Below are 20,235 nucleotides of genomic sequence, written 5' to 3' on the forward strand. Positions count from 1 at the left end.
CACCAAAACTAAATAATCTTAGCATTATATTTTTTTTCCATTCCAATCAAAATACCAAAAGTTACATAAAAAAATATATTATTTATTATTATATTGTTTTTTAATAAAATAGAATATTCTTTTTATTATATTATTATTTTATCGTTTATTTATTTAATTAATTAATCAATTAAGTAAAAATGTCATTATTAATTACATGAAACTTATTTCATAAATATTAAAACTTGAAAATTATAATAACACATTACATTTTCCTATTTAAATATTACACTACTAAAATAAAATACATTCAATTAACCCTAAAACATAACACACCCTTGAAATATTAATTAAATTAAACTAATTTTCCGATACTATATCCGTCCCACAAGTGTTCAATTAATGCATTTCGAAGTGCAATGTAAGCATCCTTATCTTTGATTTTTCTATGTCGAGCTAGAAATTCTTGAAATCGAGCATCGTCATTACCCACCATCTCAACTTCTGGATTTGGCACTTCGAACCATTCTTCAATGGGTGCATTAAAGTCGCGTTCATCTTCTATTATCATATTATGCATAATAACACATGAAGTCATTATATCATGTAATATCCTCTTATTCCATAGACGCGCTGGTCCTGCCACAATGGAAAATCTTGATAGCAATACTCCAAACGAACGTTCTACATCTTTTCTACATGCTTCTTGTTTTCGAGCAAAAAATTGTTTCTTCGGGTCAAGTGGCTCATGAATGGTTTGAACGATAGTAGACCATTTTGGATATATACCGTCGGCTAAATAATAACTCATATTATACTCTTTCCCTTTAATGACATAATTAGTGGGTGGAGAAACACCCGCAGCAAGATCAGCAAAAAGATGGGACGCCTCCAACACGTTAATATCATTGTTAGATCCAGGTAGACCAAAATATGCATGCCATATCCAAAGATCATAGTCAGCTACAACTTCAAGAATAATAGTCGGAGATCCACTACGACCAGCGTATTGTCCTCCCCAAGCCGTAGGATAATTTTTCCATTTCCAATGCATACAATCTAAACTACCCAACATTCCTGAAAAACCTCGACTTTCACCAATGTGTAGTAGCCTTGCAACATCATCAGTGTTAGGTGATCAGAGATAGCGGGCTCCAAAAACCTTGACAACAGCACGACAAAATTGTTTCAAACTTTCCAAAGCAGTAGATTCTCCTATTTTGATGTACTCATTGGTAGCATCTGCCGGTACACCATATGCCAACATTCGAAATACAGCTGTTACTTTTTGTAGACCCGATAACCCAAGCTTACCGAGTCCATCTCTTCATTGGACGAAGTAATTGTCATGCCTTTGTACAACATCATAAATATGAAGGAATAAAGCACGACCCATTCAGAATCTTCGGCGGAACATCGAGGCAGAAAATCGAGGGTTCTCTGCAAAATAGTCGTTGAAGAGATTGCGATCAGCATTTTCTCGGTCACGGTTGACTACTATATGACAAGGAATTGAGCCCCTGTGTGACCCTTCATTATTTTGGTGTTGAGCGATGCAAAAATTGTTGTTAGTAGTAATTTGACATACCACTTGTTTTTCTAGATCATCATAATAATCATCATCATCATCTAAAGAAGAAGACGATGCCAAATAAGATGAACTACCATAATGAGAATTCATCTTTAGTCGTATGTGTTGTTGGTCCACATTAAGCCAATGTTTTATAGTGTAGATATTCACTATCTTCAGATTTCAAATTATTTTGTCTTAAGAAAAGATACCCGTAGCATTGTATTGTCACATCATATTTTATCTTCAGATTTCAAATTATTTTGTCTTAAGAAAAGATACACGTAGCATTGTATTGTCACATCATATTTTGTCTTAAGAAAAGATACCCGTAGCATTGTATTGTCACATCGTATTTTGTCTTCAGATTTCAAATTATTTTGTCTTAAGAAAAGATACACGTAGCATTGTATTGTCACATCATATTTTGTCTTGAGAAAGAGATACCCGTAGCATTGTATTGTCACATCGTATTTTGTCTTCAGATTTCAAATTATTTTGTCTTAAGAAAAGATACTTGTAGCATTGTATTGTCACATCATATTTTGTCTTAAGAAAAGATACCCGTAGCATTGTATTGTCACATCACATTTTGTCTTAAGATAAGATACCCGTAGCATTGTATTGTCACATCATATTTTTGTCTTCGGATTTCAAATTATTTTGTCTTAAGAAATCTAGCTTCAACATCCCTATATAATGGCATATTTTTCACATAAGATGACCACACCTCTTCAACATAGTTCTAAACCAACTTCTTTCTCTTTCAAAATGACTTCAATTCGAACTTCTTCATACTCAATTGAAGAAGATGTGCACTTGTGTCATGTGTATCTTGACATTTCTCAAAATCCAATCATAGGAATAAACCAATCCAGAGATCAGATGTGGGCAAGAGTTGAATTAGCGTATCACTCTGGACAGTTTAGTAGTCAACCTCGACCGAGAAGATCTTTGCAAACTCGAATGACGACCATTCTTGCTACAGTTTCAAAATTGAGGGGATGCGTTAACCAAATTGAAAATAAAAATCCAAGTGGTGCTTCACATGAAGATATTGTGAGTATATATTGTTATAGTTTATTTTTAGTTAGTAACTTATTTTTAATTTTATTGACATTATTTATTTATTATTCAATAGTTAAATCAAGCGAAGATGCTATTAGCACAAGATCCAAAGTACATAAGAGGGTTCAAATTTGATCATGTGTGGTCCATTCTTAAAGATTGTGAGAAATTTACAAATGACAACACCAATTCACCAGCTAGATTCCAACAACAAGGTTGTAGTTTCAATTCCCCCAATCTTGTTCTTCTGGCTTCGAATCACCGACATCGGCACCCACCGGTATGAGTTCATTTGATCTTAATATGAATGATGAGGAGTTCCTATTAATTTATCTGAAAGACCTATCGGTGTGAAAAAAGAAAAAAGGAAAACAAAAAAGTGATGAACAATTTAAGAAATTAATGGATCAAAGTCAAAAACTTGTTAACGTTATAGAAAAGGGAAACTTTGAAAGAAATGAACTTCTGAGACAAAAGGTTGATGTGGCTAGAATGAGAGAAGAGAATAAAATTTTATTTACGAATATGAATTCTATATCCGATCCAGAGTTTCGCCAATTTATTCAAAGCGAAAAGAGAAAAATTTACAGATCAAGAGCACAAACATCCGAACATGGAGAACAAGGAGAAAGATCTCAATATCAGGGATCTCAATATCGAGCATCTCAGTTCCAAAGATCTCAATATGAAGAAGAACACAGAGAAGGAGCTGAAGATGAACATCAACGATCTCAAAATCCTTCACAAGATTATAGTCAATATTATGACTATCTTGGCAGAACTGGGAATGATTTTTAAAATTATTAGAAGTATGTCTTAGTTTGTCTTGTGTTATATATATATATTGTTTTCCATTTTATGTTTGGTGTATTTGATTTTAATATTAGAATGTAAGTTTGTAATATTTTAATTGTAATGCCCCGGATTCCCTATTACTGTTAACGGCTGGATTTGTAGGCCGGGAGGGCCATAATTGTTTAATTTTGCCATTTAACGTGTTTATGTACGTTTATGAGAATTATATTATAATATAATGTTAATTGTATGCATGTCGGTGATATATGTTGAGACCACATTAAGATGTGGGTTTGTTCGAGCTGTTCGACATGAGACGATCGTAGATTATTGATTAGCGGTTTAGTCACAACAGGTTTAAGTGCCGGGACTTGGGTTGAGTCTCGGGGTGATTTTGATGATTAGAGCGTTACCGGGAGATAAAGGGTAACGGGATGTGAATTATTGGTGTTTATGATTTTTTAGAATAGCGGGAATTAGAGAGCGTTAATTATGATTAACGAGTTAGGAGGAAAGTACCAAAAATGCCCTTGGGAGTCTTTAGAAACCATTAATTGACCTAGGGGTAAAATGGTCATTTCACCCCTAGGATAGATATAACCTTATTTAGCTTAAAAAGGTGATGGAAAAACAAAGTATCTTTGAGAGTTCTCCCGTACCTTCTTCTCCTCACTGTTCTTTGTGGTTTCTGAACCAATTTTGAGGATTCAAGCTTAGGAAGCAAGCCTTGGGTGTTTGGGAGTGTGTTCCACCATTGAAGAGCTTCATAAGCCGAGCTTTGGGTAAGTTTCTAACCATAGTTTTCCTGGTTTGCTCTGTTTTGGTTTTGTTTTGCAGCTGAAATGTTTAGGGTGAATTCATGGGTTTTGTTGGGAGTTTTGGTTAGGGTTCCCATGCTTGTGATGTTTGGGGTGTGTTGGGATGGTTTTTGGGTTCATTTGGCATCAAGAATAGGCTTTGGAAGCTTGGAGATCGAGTTAGAAACGAAGGAGATGAAGAAGGTCGGTTCAGGGGTGTTTTGGGCTGGAGGTAGCGCTACAGCGCCCACCCTAGGGCGCTATAGCGCTCCTCAGGAGGGTTTCTGGCACTTGGGCGGTTCTGAGTATAGCGCTGTAGCGCTAGGGGTTGAGCGCTGTAGCACTACCCTGTTCCTTCCAAACCCCGTTTTGAGTGTTTTTGACTTGGGGTTTCAATCCTTAAGGCCCGGGATCGATTCTACTCACCGTGTGGGCATGTTTCGAGGTCCCGAGGATGGTGCTTAGGTTAAGACCCTATTATTGTGGATTCTCATTAATGGAGGTTATAATTGGTTGTGATTAGGTAACCGCTAAGGAACTAAAAGACCGATCGTTCTCAGGGGTCGTCTTTATCATACTTCTCGCTCGAACTTGAGGTAAGAAAACAGTGTATGGATACAGTTGCACCCTGTACAGGTATATGACATGGATGGTTTGATATTGAGGCTCGCTGGTTGATATATGTGAACGTGGATTGCATATTAAATGCTAATGAATGCTGATTACCTGTTTAAGACACTGACTAGTCAGGGACCGAATCTAAAGTCGACGATCACACATTGAATGGCTCTATGGCATTAATGCGGGACCGACCCTAAGGTCGAAGAACTTATAAGTGCTTGCCTGGTCTACAACCAGATGACTTAAGCCAAGGTATATGACCCCGGTGACCGTTTGTCACGTGGCTAAGGGACGTTGTCCATAGTTTCGACTCTAGGGTCGTGAGGAAGGTTATGTTGGTGACCAATCACCATGCACCTGTCCTGAACAAACTTATGAACGAAACATTTATCGATTAAGCCCTGGTGACCCTATCGTCACATGGCTAGAGGGAGCGATGCTCATCACTGTGACTTTTGGCTATTGTCACCTATTCGTTGGACTGATAGTCCCGGATGATTATTATGATCGTTGTTGATATTATATCGTATTCTATTGTGTTTTCTTGCTGGGCCTTGGCTCATGGGTGCTATGTGGTGCAGGTAAAGGAAAGAAAAAGCTTGGCCAGCCTTGAGTGGAGAGCTTGGGCGGTGTGATGTACATACAGGGCCGCTTGACCGCCACGGTCAAAGAGTTCTCAGAGGAACTAGGGGTTTACCCTATTTTTGCCGCTTAGGCCGGCGGAGTTTGTAAATTTGGAACTGTAGCGACTCTTTTGTATTACGAACTACTTGTAAACATTTTAAAAGGCTCATGAGCAGTTTATTTACTTAATGAAATGTACCCTTACCTTTTTACTGGTTTTCTACCTTAACCTGATAATAACACTTAGATCACGTTTTTAACCAAAGGACTCGGGTAGCGGGTCAAATTTCTGGTTCACCGTTCTCCGTAACTGTTCTGGGGTAGCCAGGGCGTTACATTAATTATCTTTTGTATATTTAATCAATTTCAATGTTAATTTTATTTTCTTATAGTGTAGAGGAAGAATTTTCATACACAAATTAAAATAAATTATATAAAAAATTAATTATGAAATATTTAAAATTTTATTTAGAAAATTAAATTATATGTGTATTTATAATTTAAAAAACCCAACATAAAATATAGACCAAAATAATACACATATGTTTATATATATATAGGATATATATATTTATTTTTTAAAAAAAGATATAATATATATAAAAAAAAAATTTGCCGTGAGAACAGTGCCACAGCATATATGTTGTGGCACTGTTCATCCACGGCTAAATGGAGGACAAATTTTCGTTGCGTTGGAGACTGAAATGCAATCACACGGCATATAAATGTCGTATTGCAGTTGCATTGCACTTACTCTTAGAAACCCGTTACTACTTTAAAAACAGGGGAAAAAGAAAAGTTAGTAATAAATTAGTTTATATATTTGTATATTTTTACTTACTACTTACTCACACCAATTTTAAAACAAATGGGTTGTACAAAATTACTCAATATATATATATATATATTAATTAGCAAAAGTGTTCAGTTTATGGAAGCTCGGTTTTTTAGTTATTGTATATCAATAGTTTTAATTTAAACTTGTATATATTCTTTGAGTATTACATTAGGAAAATGTTGTTAGTTAGTTTTGTTTTTAGTTGTTGTTTGTTACAGCTCTGTTTGTTTAGTTTTAGACCAATATATAAACAAAGGCATGTGTATAGTTAAGAAGAGAGTTTTATATTTTCAATAAAACAAATCCTTTTCTCCTTCTGTTATGGTATCAGAGAACACTCCACAACCTCATGGCTCGCACTCGACACAACTATTCTGCTAGCCTTAGAGATTCTCCTCAAGCACCGATTGAAGATGCACAACACCAATCCCAGTTACCTGAAGTTTTGAACTCCAACACCAATGGCGGACACAACTTAGCTTCAAACAGATTCACTCCCCTGGAAAATCTTGATCGTCCTCCCCTTGAAGATGCCAAGAATTCGTATTTCTTGGGTAATGGAGATCATCCGGGACTCATTCTTGCCTCACCTCCATTAATGGACAAGAACTTTCAACAATGGCGTTGGAACTTCATGATATCGATTGGAGCAAAGAATAAATCCAATTTCCTCAATGGATCTCTCCCCCAGCCTTCCCCCAATGATCCCCACTTCAATTCCTGGCAACGTTACAATAAATGATCATGTCTTGGATCATCCATTATGTCTCCCTAGATATCAAGGGTAGTATAATGTTCTTGAACTCTGCAGCTGCTATGTGGGTAGAACTAAACAACCGGTTTAATCAAGGGAATGGGCCACGACTTTTTGAACTTCGACAAACCCTCATTCATCTCCATCAAGGTGATGATTCAGTCAACTCATATTTCACCAAATTGAAGGCTATATGGGATGAAATAAACTAAATTTGTCCAAGAACTCCTTGCACCTGTGCTGCTGCTGCTGATAATCTTGATTCTCACAATCAAGAACAGGTTTTGCAATTTCTTACTGGTCTTAATGAATCATATCATGCTGTTAGGGCTCAAGTTTTGTTGATTGACCCATTACCTTCCTTGTCCAAAGTTTTTTCTATGATAATACTAGACGAAAGACAAAGGAATCTTGATCCTTCTACAAATCCAAATATAATTGCTGCCTCTACCACAACTCAGATACCTGTTCAGTATCCCCCATCAAACCAGGTTCCTAATCCTCCTCCCCCAAACCACCTTCCACCCCTTGCTAAGAAGCTACGCCCCCCTGCACTCATTGCCAAAAACCAGGTCATCTCAGAGAGAAATGCTATTTTCTTCATGGCTTTCCACCTGGTTATGGTACTAAAAGGAAACCCGACACTCCTCAAAGACTTCATCATTCTCAAAATGCTCAACAATCCCATAGGCATTCTGTTCACCAAGCTACTGCATCTCACACAAATGCCCCTGTCCTCCCTTCTAATGCATCCATTTAGGGATAAATATCTCTTTTGAGTCAGCAATTACAACACAGTAATTCTTCTTTGGCAACAACTCAACCTCTGGTGTCAAATTGTACTGGTAACTCTAATACTTTCTCCAATTTACTATGGATTGTCAACAGTGGAGCTACTCATCACATTTGTTATGATATCAATTGTTTCTCTTTTTTTCATTCCACTACTATTGCTAACTCAATCATCCTACTGAATGGTTTCAAAATTAGTGTACAAAAATCTAGTATTGTCCAAATAAATGAACATCTGAAATTACATAATGTTTTATATGTACCAACATTCAAGTGCAATTTTATGTTTTAATAATTATACAAATATTTATATTTATATTATATCATTATATCGATTATTACAATTTTATGTTAAAAATATGATTTTTTTTATAAAATGACTATTTGAATATATACATTTACATATGTATTGTTATTGAGGTATTTTGTTATTAATATTGAAATAAGTTTATTTATAGACGAAAATTATTATTATTATTATTATTATTATTATTAATGTATCATAAAAATACATTATATTATGAGTAAGACCTAAAGTAGTGTTTTGTAAAGAGGATTATGATGCATGAAGAGTATTAGCATTATGATGATAATAATTATTATTATCATTTATGTGGTTCTGGTATTGTTAATATACACCATCAATAGTATATATTTACGATTTTTATCGAATTTAATAAATGATGTACCTTGAATAAGATCTTTATAGATTGGATTGATTAACTCTTGGTGAACAATTTTAAAATAAGCTAAGGACCTAAGGTAAGTAAATTTTACATTTTGTGCTTAAGTGTGATATGCATGACTACATTGATTGTGTATGTCCATTGTGTTAAGTATGGGATGAAGATGCATATGATGAGTATGTGATGAATGGTTATATGAGTTATGTGTGGTATGTATTAGGACTGAGCATCGGTCGGTTTGGTTGGTTTTTTACAATATTACAATCCAAAATTCGGTTTTCGGTTCGGATCGGTGCAATCCAAAAACCGACCGATTAATAACAATTACTAAAAAAACCGACCGTTGCAATGTTGGTTTGGTCGGTTTAAACCGCCAAAACTGATTTTTTCAATTTTAATATGAGAAAAATTAAGTTGTGATCAATTTTCATTAGAATATAATTTTATCATTAATCGACCAACGAAAGGAAAAAAAATAGTGCTACATAGATTTAAGATCCCTACCTATAACATATATAATAAACAAAACCCATAAAAAAATCAAACAACATTAATCAAAATACAACAGTCAATGACATTAATTAAGCAAAATACAAACCAATATATATTAGATATCCCAGTAAACTACATCTACATCCAACAAAAATACTAATTCCAAAATTGACAAAACTTAAAATCAATCAAAAAAAAATATATAAAACAATATATGATTTTGCAATAATAAAATAAATATATAATGAAATGGATAAACAAGAAATGAAGATTTGATTTATACCACTTGACTTGAAGAATGGAGATGCACTAGTTTGGGATGAAAGGACTCGACACTTCGACAAAAATGGTGGAGTTGTGGACCTGGACAGAGACGAGAGATGCCACTTGAGTCACTTCACCTCCTTCCTTGCTGCCGACGTTGTGAAGTAAGTCATCGACTGGACAGAGACGATGACTGAGCTTAGGGAATGAGATCTAAGACCCAAAGACTAAGAGGGAGGGAGGCGAGATCAAAAGAAGAGCGAGTGGTGAGAAAGATATAGAGGGAGTGAGAGATATGGAGAGGTCGAGTGTGTGACTGAGGAAATCGGCACAAGCAAGGCAGTGGGCTGGGCGGCCGAGTGAGTGATAGTGAGGGAGAGTGACTAGATTAGCGGTGGAGAGGGATTCAGAAACTTATGGTGTAAGACTCAAATAAGATAGATGAGAGAGAGGGAATCCGTGTGTGAGGTGGCGTGTGTATTACCTTTAATTGAATTGACTATCTATTTCTTTTTTAATTTAATAATATTAATAAATAACTAAAGATAATGTAAATGTAATATATATAATATATATATTTATATAATCAAATTTATATGTACAGTGGCTATTCGGTCGGTTTCGGTGTATTCGGTCGGTTCCGACACCGGAACCTAAACCGACCGAATTAAGGTCGGTTTGCGCCGCAGCGGTTTCAACGGTTTTCGGTTCTGTCGGTGTAGGTTTATTCGGTGTTTGGTCGATTGGTTTGAGCAGTTTTTTCGGTTTTCTGGATTTTTTTCACAGCCCTAGTATGTATATAATAATGGATTATATGACATACAATAGATGAATTTTGTGATATGTGACAGTTGTCTTAATTGGTTAAGTTTGATATGAGTTATGTGCAACTATGTGTTCTCATGTTGATGAATATGCGGATTACCTTCTATGTTCATGATTTTGTTACATGTTATGATATAGAAGCCTTTAAGTTTTTAGACTGGAAACCTTAGACCTGAGCCATAGCTCTACGTTAAGGTATAACAACACCACCAACCCAAAGCTTCATGTATTATGACTAAAAATGTTTTGAGTTATATGAGATGTGATTCAATGCCTTGATTGAATACCATCAATCATGAACATGAACATTGGCATTTCAGCATCAGCATGCATGCATGGCATGTATAGTTATGTGATATAAGACAATGCATAAGAATATGAGAAAAGTTATGAAATGCCTTGAAAAGTCTTATGTAAAGTTAAACATTTGAATGACACAAGGCTTAAGCAAAGTGATAATAAAATGTTTAAAAAGGGTGCCAGTGTTTTGATGAAGCAATTAAGTAAGTTCAGTAAAGAAGATGGAGGTCTATAAGACTTATAGTGGCTGCCCACTAGTGTGGGCTAGGTCAGAGTTGACCATTCAAATATGTTTGCCATGTTCACGTCTGTAGAGTCCAAGAACTTTACTTAGCTAAGATAGATAATAGTATGATAGTATTTATAGCATTATCTTTGTTACTGTGGATTTTTGGTTCAGACCGGGAATTATTTGGACACTCATAGTAGTACTTATAGATTTTCTAAGTTTAATCTATAGTTTAAGAATATTAAGTTAACCTAAGGTTTGATTAATGTGACTGATATTAATGATTATATTTATTATACTATAAGGTTTAGATATCAACCAATAGGATTTTAAGCACATGTTATGAATGGTGATTAAGGATTAAGTATTTTTTAGGATTAAATTTAATAAGGAGTAAAGTTTGAATGTTATAGGGTCAGTCAGCAGCTTTGAATACGTTGAGGGCTTAGTCAAGGCTGTTTACTCCATTCAAACTTAGCTAAAAATGTGTAATTTCGTGTTTAATTATTCAGCGTGTGCCGATATATCGCAGCTATAGGGGGCGATATATCGCAGCACGTAGATACGGAAAACACGAAACGATGCACGGTCGCCTCGGGCATACTGGCCCAGGCGATATATCGCCTACAGGGGGCGATATATCGCCTCCTCCAGCATAAATTCAAACTCTTTTGAATTCATTTCCTTTCAGCCATTCAAACTCCTTCAACAGTCCAGCATCTTTTGATCGAGTCTTCAGCCTCTGCTGAACGATTATTCAAATGATTTTCACCTAAAAAGCCATTATTTTTATTCAAGTAAAATCAAGATACTTTCATTCCCAAACTCTATAAATAGGACCTAGTACCCAGCCATTATCACCTTTTACTCTAAGTTCAGAAGTTGCTAGTGCTAAGTGAGTGTGAGAGTGTAAACACCTGGTTTGGGAAATTATAAGCTTAAACATCATAAGCTTATCAAACACTTTGGGAAGTGAGATTCTATAGTATTTCAGTTGTGGTGTAGATCTATCTTACAAGTCTTTGAGGTAACCAAAACTCTAGTTCCTTTCTGTATTATGTTTCCTTTCTCTTAGTCTTCTACTCAATTTCCTAACCTCATTCTTATTTTGGTTAGGGAATCCAAGTTCTTAAGCACTTAAGTTGTGGTAAGCATATTTTCTTTTAATGGTTTAGTCTTCCTATTCATTTTCATTTCTTCTTCTTCTTAAACTCACTCTTTCTCATATGGTTTTAGGAGTGTTCCAAAAGTCCTAACTCAGTCCATTATATCCCGGTAACTTTGGTAAGGAAAATAGGCTAGAATCTATATGTTTATGTTTATGTTATCTTATGTGTTATGTTATGATATGTTATGAATATGTTATAAATATGTATGCATGTATGTTTGTAGGCTTGGGCATATGACCCATATGACTAACAAGACCCCAAATGGGTTATGGGCATATGACCTACTTAGCTAGTAGGACCCCACTAATCCCATGGGCATATGCTTGTTTAGTCTATGGGACCCCAAGTAATAATGGCCATTATAATAAGTGTATTATGTGTTATGATATGTCTTTACGTTATTATGAAATTGATGTGTATGACTATGTGTTAGATTTTTCCTTGCTGGGCATTAGGCTCATTCTTTTCTGTTTATGTGCAGGAAATAAGCTTTAGAGGCGGAAAGACTCGTGACGCTTAGAGGATGTGTATCGATGGTGAATGGAGTCAAGGGGCCGAGCGTTATTCGATTCGAGGATGTAGTCTTGTTTATGTTTTTATGGTTTTAAATGTATTTTCCGCATTTTCTATGTAACTCTTTTTAGTTTTTAAGTTGTTTTTTGTTTTCAAGACAATGGGTACCCATATCCTACTTATTTTTATGAAAGTAACCTTTGTTTCTACAAGTTTATAATAAATTATGGTATTTCCGCAAAAATGTAAGTTTTATGTATAGTTTCGTTAATGGTCCAAATAGTCTAGATAAGTGGGTCATTACAGTTGGTATCAGAGAAACGGTTCTTTTGCATGAAGTTCTCCTCGATACACACGCTCAAAGCTCCGAATCGGACCGCCAAGTAAGTGTTTAAGTTACTAGTTATGTTACTTATGTGTATAGCTAACACCTTTAGTGTTTATGTTTTCAGTTAAGAATGAACGGAGCTTTAAGCAATGAGGATATCCGAGCCATTAAGGCTTTAAAAAGAATAAGGGAGCCAAGGAACACCGTAGGAGCACTAGAAAAGATCACTCGAAGATTGATCTTGTTCCACAAAGAGATAGGTCACCTTCAAGAGTCTAAGCAAATCATGATGAGAGCTGCAGAACAATATGTCCTAGTAATTAGGCTTTTAAAAGATTTTCCTTCAGCAATTTTAACTTTAGAAGAAATATGGGAGAATATAAATAATGATGATGACTTACAAGCAGCCCTAAGATATTATTCTCTCATACTTAAGTTCACCTATGATTTAGAGTTTCAATTCACTAATGAGCAACAACATAGGATCTTCTTGAATCTTCCCCGAGGAAATTTTGAGGCTCAAGACAATGATGATTATAAGGAGATAGATGATGATATGCTAGATGAAGGATCGGATGTAGAAGATCCCGATTTTTAGAATAGCTAGTTTTTCATTGTTTGTTTTGTTTATTTCTTTATTTTATGATTGTAATAAGTGAAAATTATATTTTTTTTCCAAATTAATTTCATGTTATTTTATCATCATGTATGAGTTTAATTTTATTTTCGCAATCATAATAAGTAATAAATAAAATGAATAATGACTAAGTTCAGTGAGGGTGGATACAAATCAATGAACCAAGTTTCCTTATTGAGAGTTAGGGGGCCTTAGTAGTGGGAACGATTTACTGATCCCAGCCCTCCCTCAATATGGTTAACTTTGGAACAAAGATAAGTTTCGAGCCTGAGAATTAAGTCATATAGGATGAGTAGAAACACACTTAGAAAATAAAGATGACTTGTTTTTCTAAGTATAGAAACCCACTCTAATAATAAATAAAAACCTATATAATTTTTCATAAGAAGTCATAATGAGTAGGTCTGAGATATGTTTGTTTTAGAATAAGTTTTTGCCTTAGAGCCTATTATGGTAAGTTCTAACAAGTTCTCGACTGTTAGAACTTTTGGTGAAGATGTCGCTCTGAAGATCTGCACGCACCAACGGAAACGCCTCCAACGTTGTTCCAACGACCAATGATGCCCTCCAGTTCGCAGAAGAGGAGTGCGTGCTACTACTAGCCGCAACGCGCCGACACCGCCAGCTGACAACACCGCGGAAATCGCTAGACGGCGACAACAAGTCGAGGAACTCTTGCAGCAACAACGTCAACAGGCGCAGACTCAGCCTCCGCCGCAACCGCAGCCGCAGCTACAACAAATGGCCCTAGCACCCCAACAAGTTGGTCCATATGGGGGATGGCCAGTGACGAACTACACGCCACATCCAGTACCGAATATGGAGTCAGTGTATGAGAGGTTCCGCAAGCAGCACACTCCAAACTTCGAAGGGACTATATGCCCCTTTGAGGCAGAAGAGTGGCTAAGGAATGTGAAGCCAATTCTTACGCACATGAATCTCAGTAATGCAGACCGCATATCCTGCGTCTCGTCATTACTCAAGAAGGATGCCAGAATATGGTGGGACTTAGTTCAGCAAACTAACGATGTCACCACCATGATATGGACAAGATTTAAGGAGCTGTTCCACAAGAAGTATTACACCTCGGCAGTCATCGCTAATGGTAGAAGAATATGCTCGTCAGTTCAACAGATTAGTCAAGTTTGCACCAGAGTTGGTCCCAATCGACTTTACGAGGTTGACCAAGTTCGTCAGAGGACTTAGACCAAAGATGGAATTAGGGGTTAAGTTAGCAAACCTGGGAACCACTACCTATGCCAATGTTCTAGAAATGGCAATAGAAGTAGAAAGGATTCAGATGAATGTTAGTGAGGAGAAGAAGGATTAAACGATGGTTCCACTCCAAAGTCTTTGCCTTGACCCAAGGAGGAACCCATGCTAGTAACAAGCATTTACAGGTCAGATCCTATCCTTGATAGTATATGTTCTAGTATCGCTTGATTGGTAGCAGTATACTCGTATATCTCGTTAGGAATGATTGAAAAACTAGACAAACCTAGTGAAAGATTTAGAACTTGTGGAGCACGGACTCAGTAGCAATGCAATAGTGGTTTAGGGTTTTTCATATTGCTACACTTAAACTTAAAGTATGCATATGTGTAATAATTTATATTAATAAGGTTATATAAAAGTTTTAAATTTTTCTGTATTTATTAGTATCATTTTATTTAATTCATTTGGTCAAGTGCTTAACATACTTGTAAACCTTTGAATTACGAGTATGTGGCAGACGTACCCTACCTTAGGGTCATCACAATGGAATTCCAAGAAACAAAGTACTATCTCTCGTTCATCTGCCGAAGCAAAATATAGAGCAATGGCTAACACCACTTGTGAAATACTAAGGCTGCTTGCTCTCCTCCAAAATTTTGGTGTTCCTCATCCACAACCAGCTATATTATATTGTGATAACAACACTGCCATACACATTTCAGAGAATCCTGTATTCCATGAGCACACCAAACATGTGGACATCGATTGCCATATTGTTCGAGAAAAATTCCAAAATGGTCAGCTCAAATTAGTTCATGTCTCTTCCGACAACAATGTAGCTGATATTTTTACAAAGCCTTTGTTTCCTTCTAATTTTCATAGCTTACTGTCCAAGATGAGTGTCACCAATCTGTACCACTCACCTTGAGGGGGAGTATTACATTAGGAAAATATTGTTAGTTAGTTTTGTTTTGTTTTTAGTTGCTGTTTGTTACAGCTCTGTTTGTTTAGTTTTAGACCAATATATAAACAAAGGCATATGTATAGTTAAGAACAGAGTTTAATATTTTCAATAAAACAAATCATTTTTTCCTTCTGTTACTGAGATGTTTAGTCAAATGTTTGAAACCATTTTAAACTCATTTTTTTTGAGTTTATCACTATCAAGTGTGTTGTAACTTACCTATATATTTATACACAAAAAAATAAGCAACAAAATGGTATACCTGTACTCATACAAGAGGTAATAAATAAAATTACAATTTAGTTTTCAGATTTTGGCTAACTGGTAACGATTACAATCCTAAAAACTGAAAGTTAGTAACCAATTACTGGATTGTGCTTTTCAGAAGTTAGCATATTAGTAACTGGTTACCACTCTAAAAAAACTAACAAATCTAAGGGGCTAGGACAAAGAGTACAATGGGTGTTATTAAATGTACCCCTATTGAATGTTTGTTAATTATAATTAATAATGAGTCACTTTACATACATATAGATTAATATATAGTACCCATACAAACATATAAATTTATATACATAAATACATTAATGTTTATACATATACATCTAAATATAACTCGTATAAAAACTAGTAACCAGTTACCGCCCTCAATTTTAAAAAAAAAAATGATAACCAATTATTGTATTGCTTTTTTTTTTTAGATTTTTCCAGATTAGTAAGTGATTGTCACTCTAAAAATTTAAATAAAAAAGTAACCAGACAAAATCTAAATAATAAGTAACCGGTTATCACTATAAAAAATAAAAGATGTAGTAACTAATTACTGTGTCTTGCATTTTCAGATTTAGCCTATTAGTAATCAAATTACCATTTTGGAAACTAAAAAACATAGCAACATATCGTATTTCAGATTTTGTCAAACTAATAATTGTTTAACACTCTAAAAACTGAAAAGAAAACTAGTAACTAGTTACTGTGTTGTGTTGTGTTGTTTTAGATATTTACAAATTAATAACCAATTCAAAACTACCACAACTGCTCAACTCTACCAATAAATTTAATTGATATTGCATTTCAACATAACTACTAACAAGTCAATAATAGAACCAAGCAATAATTAACAAAGACCGGGCACTAGTTAGTTAGTGTGAGAATCCCGATAAAATTATAAATGGGCATTATATTTACACCCTGAAAATATATGTAGACATATATTAATTAAAAAACATTAATTTTTAAAATCATTTTAAACATTTTTTTCTCAATGTTTATTTTTGACATTCTTTAATTCCTTTTCTTTTGGTTGATTTCAATAATTTTATTTTATCTTATTTTCATAATTTTTTTTAGGGTTTATAAATATTTAGATCCTGTGTTTTGTCTCATTATCTGTTTGGATCCTGTGTTTTGACAAATTATTTTTTGAATCTTGTATTTTGTAAAATAGTTCAATTAGACCCATAAACCTAATTTTGATGAAGAAAAAAATGAACAAGACAACACAATTATTAGACAGAATGATAATATTTTTGTTTTGAATTGTTAGTTTGGTGAATTATTTGTGATTTTAGTTCAAATTTTTTTAACCAAAATCGGGTTTTGGGTTCTATTTGAACTATTTTACAAAACACAGGATCCAAAAAATAATTTGTCAAAATACAATGTCCAAATAGATAATGAGATAAAATATAGGGTCCAAAAAAATATAAATTTTAATTTTTATATTTTTGCTTAATTTTTTTATTGTAGTTTTTAAAATATATATTATTCATATGTATTTTTTAGAATATGACAACAATAATTAGAAAAATGTGAGTATAAATTGAGAAAAATATATATCATATATTAATTTTTAATAAAAATAGGCTGTCTTAATTAAATTTTGGGTGTAAATATAATGTTCCAATTATAAATCATCCAATATATATGTATATGTCTGGTTATTTTGATTTTTTTTTATTAATGTAAAATTATCACTGCTTGATATAAAAACCTAAGTAGAAAATGGCTACTTGAAATTGGGAGTAGAAACAGCAAAGGAAGACAATAAGTTGATCAGTATGAGAATCGTATCGTATGCTTTCCAATCAATACAGCACCAACACCAGACCATATGAACTCAATTCTTTCCATTTTGCCCCCGATGCCCCAAGATGAAGTGTATCTTCTTTCTTGGCCCTGGTCCTGGTGTATATGCGTGGTATATATATATATACAAAAAAAAAAATATGTAAATGTGTCAAAGAAAACTGATATGCAATATCATAAACATTGGTAACGAAGTTTAGACCACCAGTGGCTCTAATACCCTCCCCAAGTCCAAGCTCGACAAGATTGTCTTTTGTTTTTTTGCAGTAATGAAAAAAATTTCATTGAAAAAAATATTATGTCATACAATTTAATAAGATTAAATTTCCTGCGAAAAATGGGAGATAGCGTCTAACCAAACAAGTAGTCTATCCATCCTAAAAGTGTGCACCATCAATCCATGAGTAGCCACATTGGCCGAGTGAGGAATATGAATTAGAGTCACTCCAAAGAATCTAGATAACATACTTGCTATATCTTCTAACAACAAGTACCTAATGTCATTATAAAAAGCATGTCACTTATTGTAAGCTGACACAAGTGCTAATCGATCTCTACAATATGCATTGAAAGTCCCAAAGATAAAATCTAATCCAATCCCATCATCAATGTCACACATTCCCCCTGGATCCCTTAAAAATAGCCTACAAAATAAAACAAGAAAAACAAACCAACATTATCTAGCTGAAATAAATACTAGAAATTAAAAGAGATAATAGAAGAATAAAGTAGGATATAATAAATAAATACTATGAAAGATATAGATATAGTAATATAAATTAAAGTCTACAAGTTCAAGCAGAACTTAAGAATCGAAGGCTAGCCCTTTGGTTTCTTAAAATAAAATAAAATAAGTTCACTTAAGATGAGTTAAAACAAGTAAGTGTACTAATATTGATGGATAAGCGAAGTAGATAACTCTAAAAATTTCAATGAAATAGCAATTACAAAAGATTTAAGTGTACAAAAATCTATAACATGAAAAATAATAATAAGCAAGGGACAACAAGAAAACAGTGAATAGAAATAATAATTGGGGAATTAAGAATAGAGATAAATATTGACCATTTAACTAAACATTAGGTGGAAAAAACAGATGTTGAAGCAAGATACCATGTAGACTATGAAAAGTATTATATCCGCAACAATTCGGATAAGTTAATATTATAGTATTTAATTGAAGTAGAACCAAACATAGTAATTTTGATGTAAAAAAATGAACTCATTAATTAAGTTAGTAATAACAAATCAGAATAAAACAATAATACACAATAGAATAGAAAGACAGACATGTATTATATAGGCGAAAGCTAACATCACCACTTTAAGAACCTTACACATGTATAGCTCAGTAGGTTGGCAACAACAATATATAAACAATTGTTTTTTAAAAAAAAAAAAAGCATATCATTAAAATTTGACTAACCAAATGCTACCAAACTTTTATAATTTTAGCTAATGAATTGAAAATAAAATAAAACAAAGTGTGGGTTTTGATTCCTCCCAAATACCAACTGTCTTAACTAACTTTTGATAGCTGTGTATACCAATTTTTTTTTTAACTCACTCACTGCAGCTTGTTACAAAGAGTTGCCTATATATATAAAGTACTTTAAATCGCTGTAGAAGAGTAAGAGAAAGGTTTTTAGACAGAGAAAGAGAATAAGCTCCAAGATTGAGTTAGAGAGAAGATCAAGAAAGTGAGAGAAGAGAGTTGAGAAAGAGTGTTGGGCTTTGGGTTTCTGTATTGAACAATTCACCATTGTTTGAAAGTGGATTGTCCAGGTGTGTGTGAGAGAGGTTTTCCACTGAGTTGCGTGCTTATTTATGAGCCACATTTGACTGTAATCTTCCTCCATTGCTTATCAATAAAGAATCTCATTGATGGTATTCCAAACTGGATGTAGAATACTAGGAAACTAGTCTTTGAGCCAGTATAAATCCTGCTGTGCATTTGCCTATTTTACTTTCTGTTTTAAGCTTTCTCTTATGCATTGTTTTATGTTTGAAGCATTGTTCGATACATATTTTGTTGTTTCCATTATTTAGATTAACAAGTTGCTATGATCTTGAGTATATAATTTCCTACAAATCAGAGCCAGATTATATGATCTAAGAATCAAACTCAAGATCAAAGAAAGTTCCGCTGCAAGATTAATCAAGAAAGCTCCAAGATCTCATGACAACTATGGCAAAGTTTGAGTTAGAAAAGTTTGATGGAACATGCGACTTTGCTTTGTGGAGAGAGAGCCTTAAGGGCATACTAGTACACCAAAAGGTAGCAAAGGTTCTTGGAGAAGAAAATCTTCTGTCAGAAAAGAAACCAGAAGAAATTGCAGAAATGGAAGAGATGGCATACTACACTATTATTCTGCATCTATCTAACAATGTTAGGAGGAAATTGACCAGTGTGACTAAAGCAAAAGAAGTATGGGATAAGTTGGAAGAGTTGTACTTGAAGCCTTCAATCTCAAGCAAGATTAATTTGCTTGTATGGTTTTCGAATGAACTCTTTATTGTCTTTTGATGATAACATTGGCAAGTTTAATAATTTTATTGTAGGTTTGGCAAACATCAATCACAAAGTGAATGAGGAAAGTCAAGCTATTATTCTATTGAGGTCTCTCCCGATTGCCTACCAAGAAGTCAAAGCTGCCATTAAATATGGTAGGGGTGTAATTTCCTTG

General features: G+C 34.2%; 4 protein-coding genes across 4 annotated transcripts; 2 read left to right on the forward strand and 2 right to left on the reverse strand.

Moving 5' to 3' along the window:
- Positions 1-334: 334 nt before the first annotated feature.
- LOC133832070 (uncharacterized) lies at positions 335-1,054 on the reverse strand. The gene has a single exon (XM_062262458.1). It carries the CDS (start codon positions 1,052-1,054, stop codon positions 335-337), a length of 720 nt encoding a protein of 239 aa, XP_062118442.1.
- A 63-nt stretch (positions 1,055-1,117) lies between these two features.
- Positions 1,118-1,660, reverse strand: LOC133832071 (uncharacterized). The gene is made up of 2 exons (XM_062262459.1): positions 1,395-1,660; positions 1,118-1,304 (listed from the first exon to the last, which is right to left on the reverse strand). Exons 1-2 carry the CDS (start codon positions 1,658-1,660, stop codon positions 1,118-1,120), a joined length of 453 nt encoding a protein of 150 aa, XP_062118443.1.
- Positions 1,661-2,320: 660 nt separating this feature from the next.
- Positions 2,321-2,903, forward strand: LOC133832072 (uncharacterized). The gene is made up of 2 exons (XM_062262460.1): positions 2,321-2,608; positions 2,691-2,903. The coding sequence occupies exons 1-2, from the start codon at positions 2,321-2,323 to the stop codon at positions 2,901-2,903; spliced, it is 501 nt and encodes a 166-aa protein (XP_062118444.1).
- Positions 2,904-3,019: 116 nt separating this feature from the next.
- Positions 3,020-3,415, forward strand: LOC133832073 (uncharacterized). The gene has a single exon (XM_062262461.1). The coding sequence runs from the start codon at positions 3,020-3,022 to the stop codon at positions 3,413-3,415; it is 396 nt and encodes a 131-aa protein (XP_062118445.1).
- The last annotated feature ends 16,820 nt before the right edge of the window (positions 3,416-20,235 follow it).

Source organism: Humulus lupulus, chromosome 4 (assembly GCF_963169125.1).
Source record: "Humulus lupulus chromosome 4, drHumLupu1.1, whole genome shotgun sequence".
NCBI lineage: Eukaryota > Viridiplantae > Streptophyta > Magnoliopsida > Rosales > Cannabaceae > Humulus > Humulus lupulus.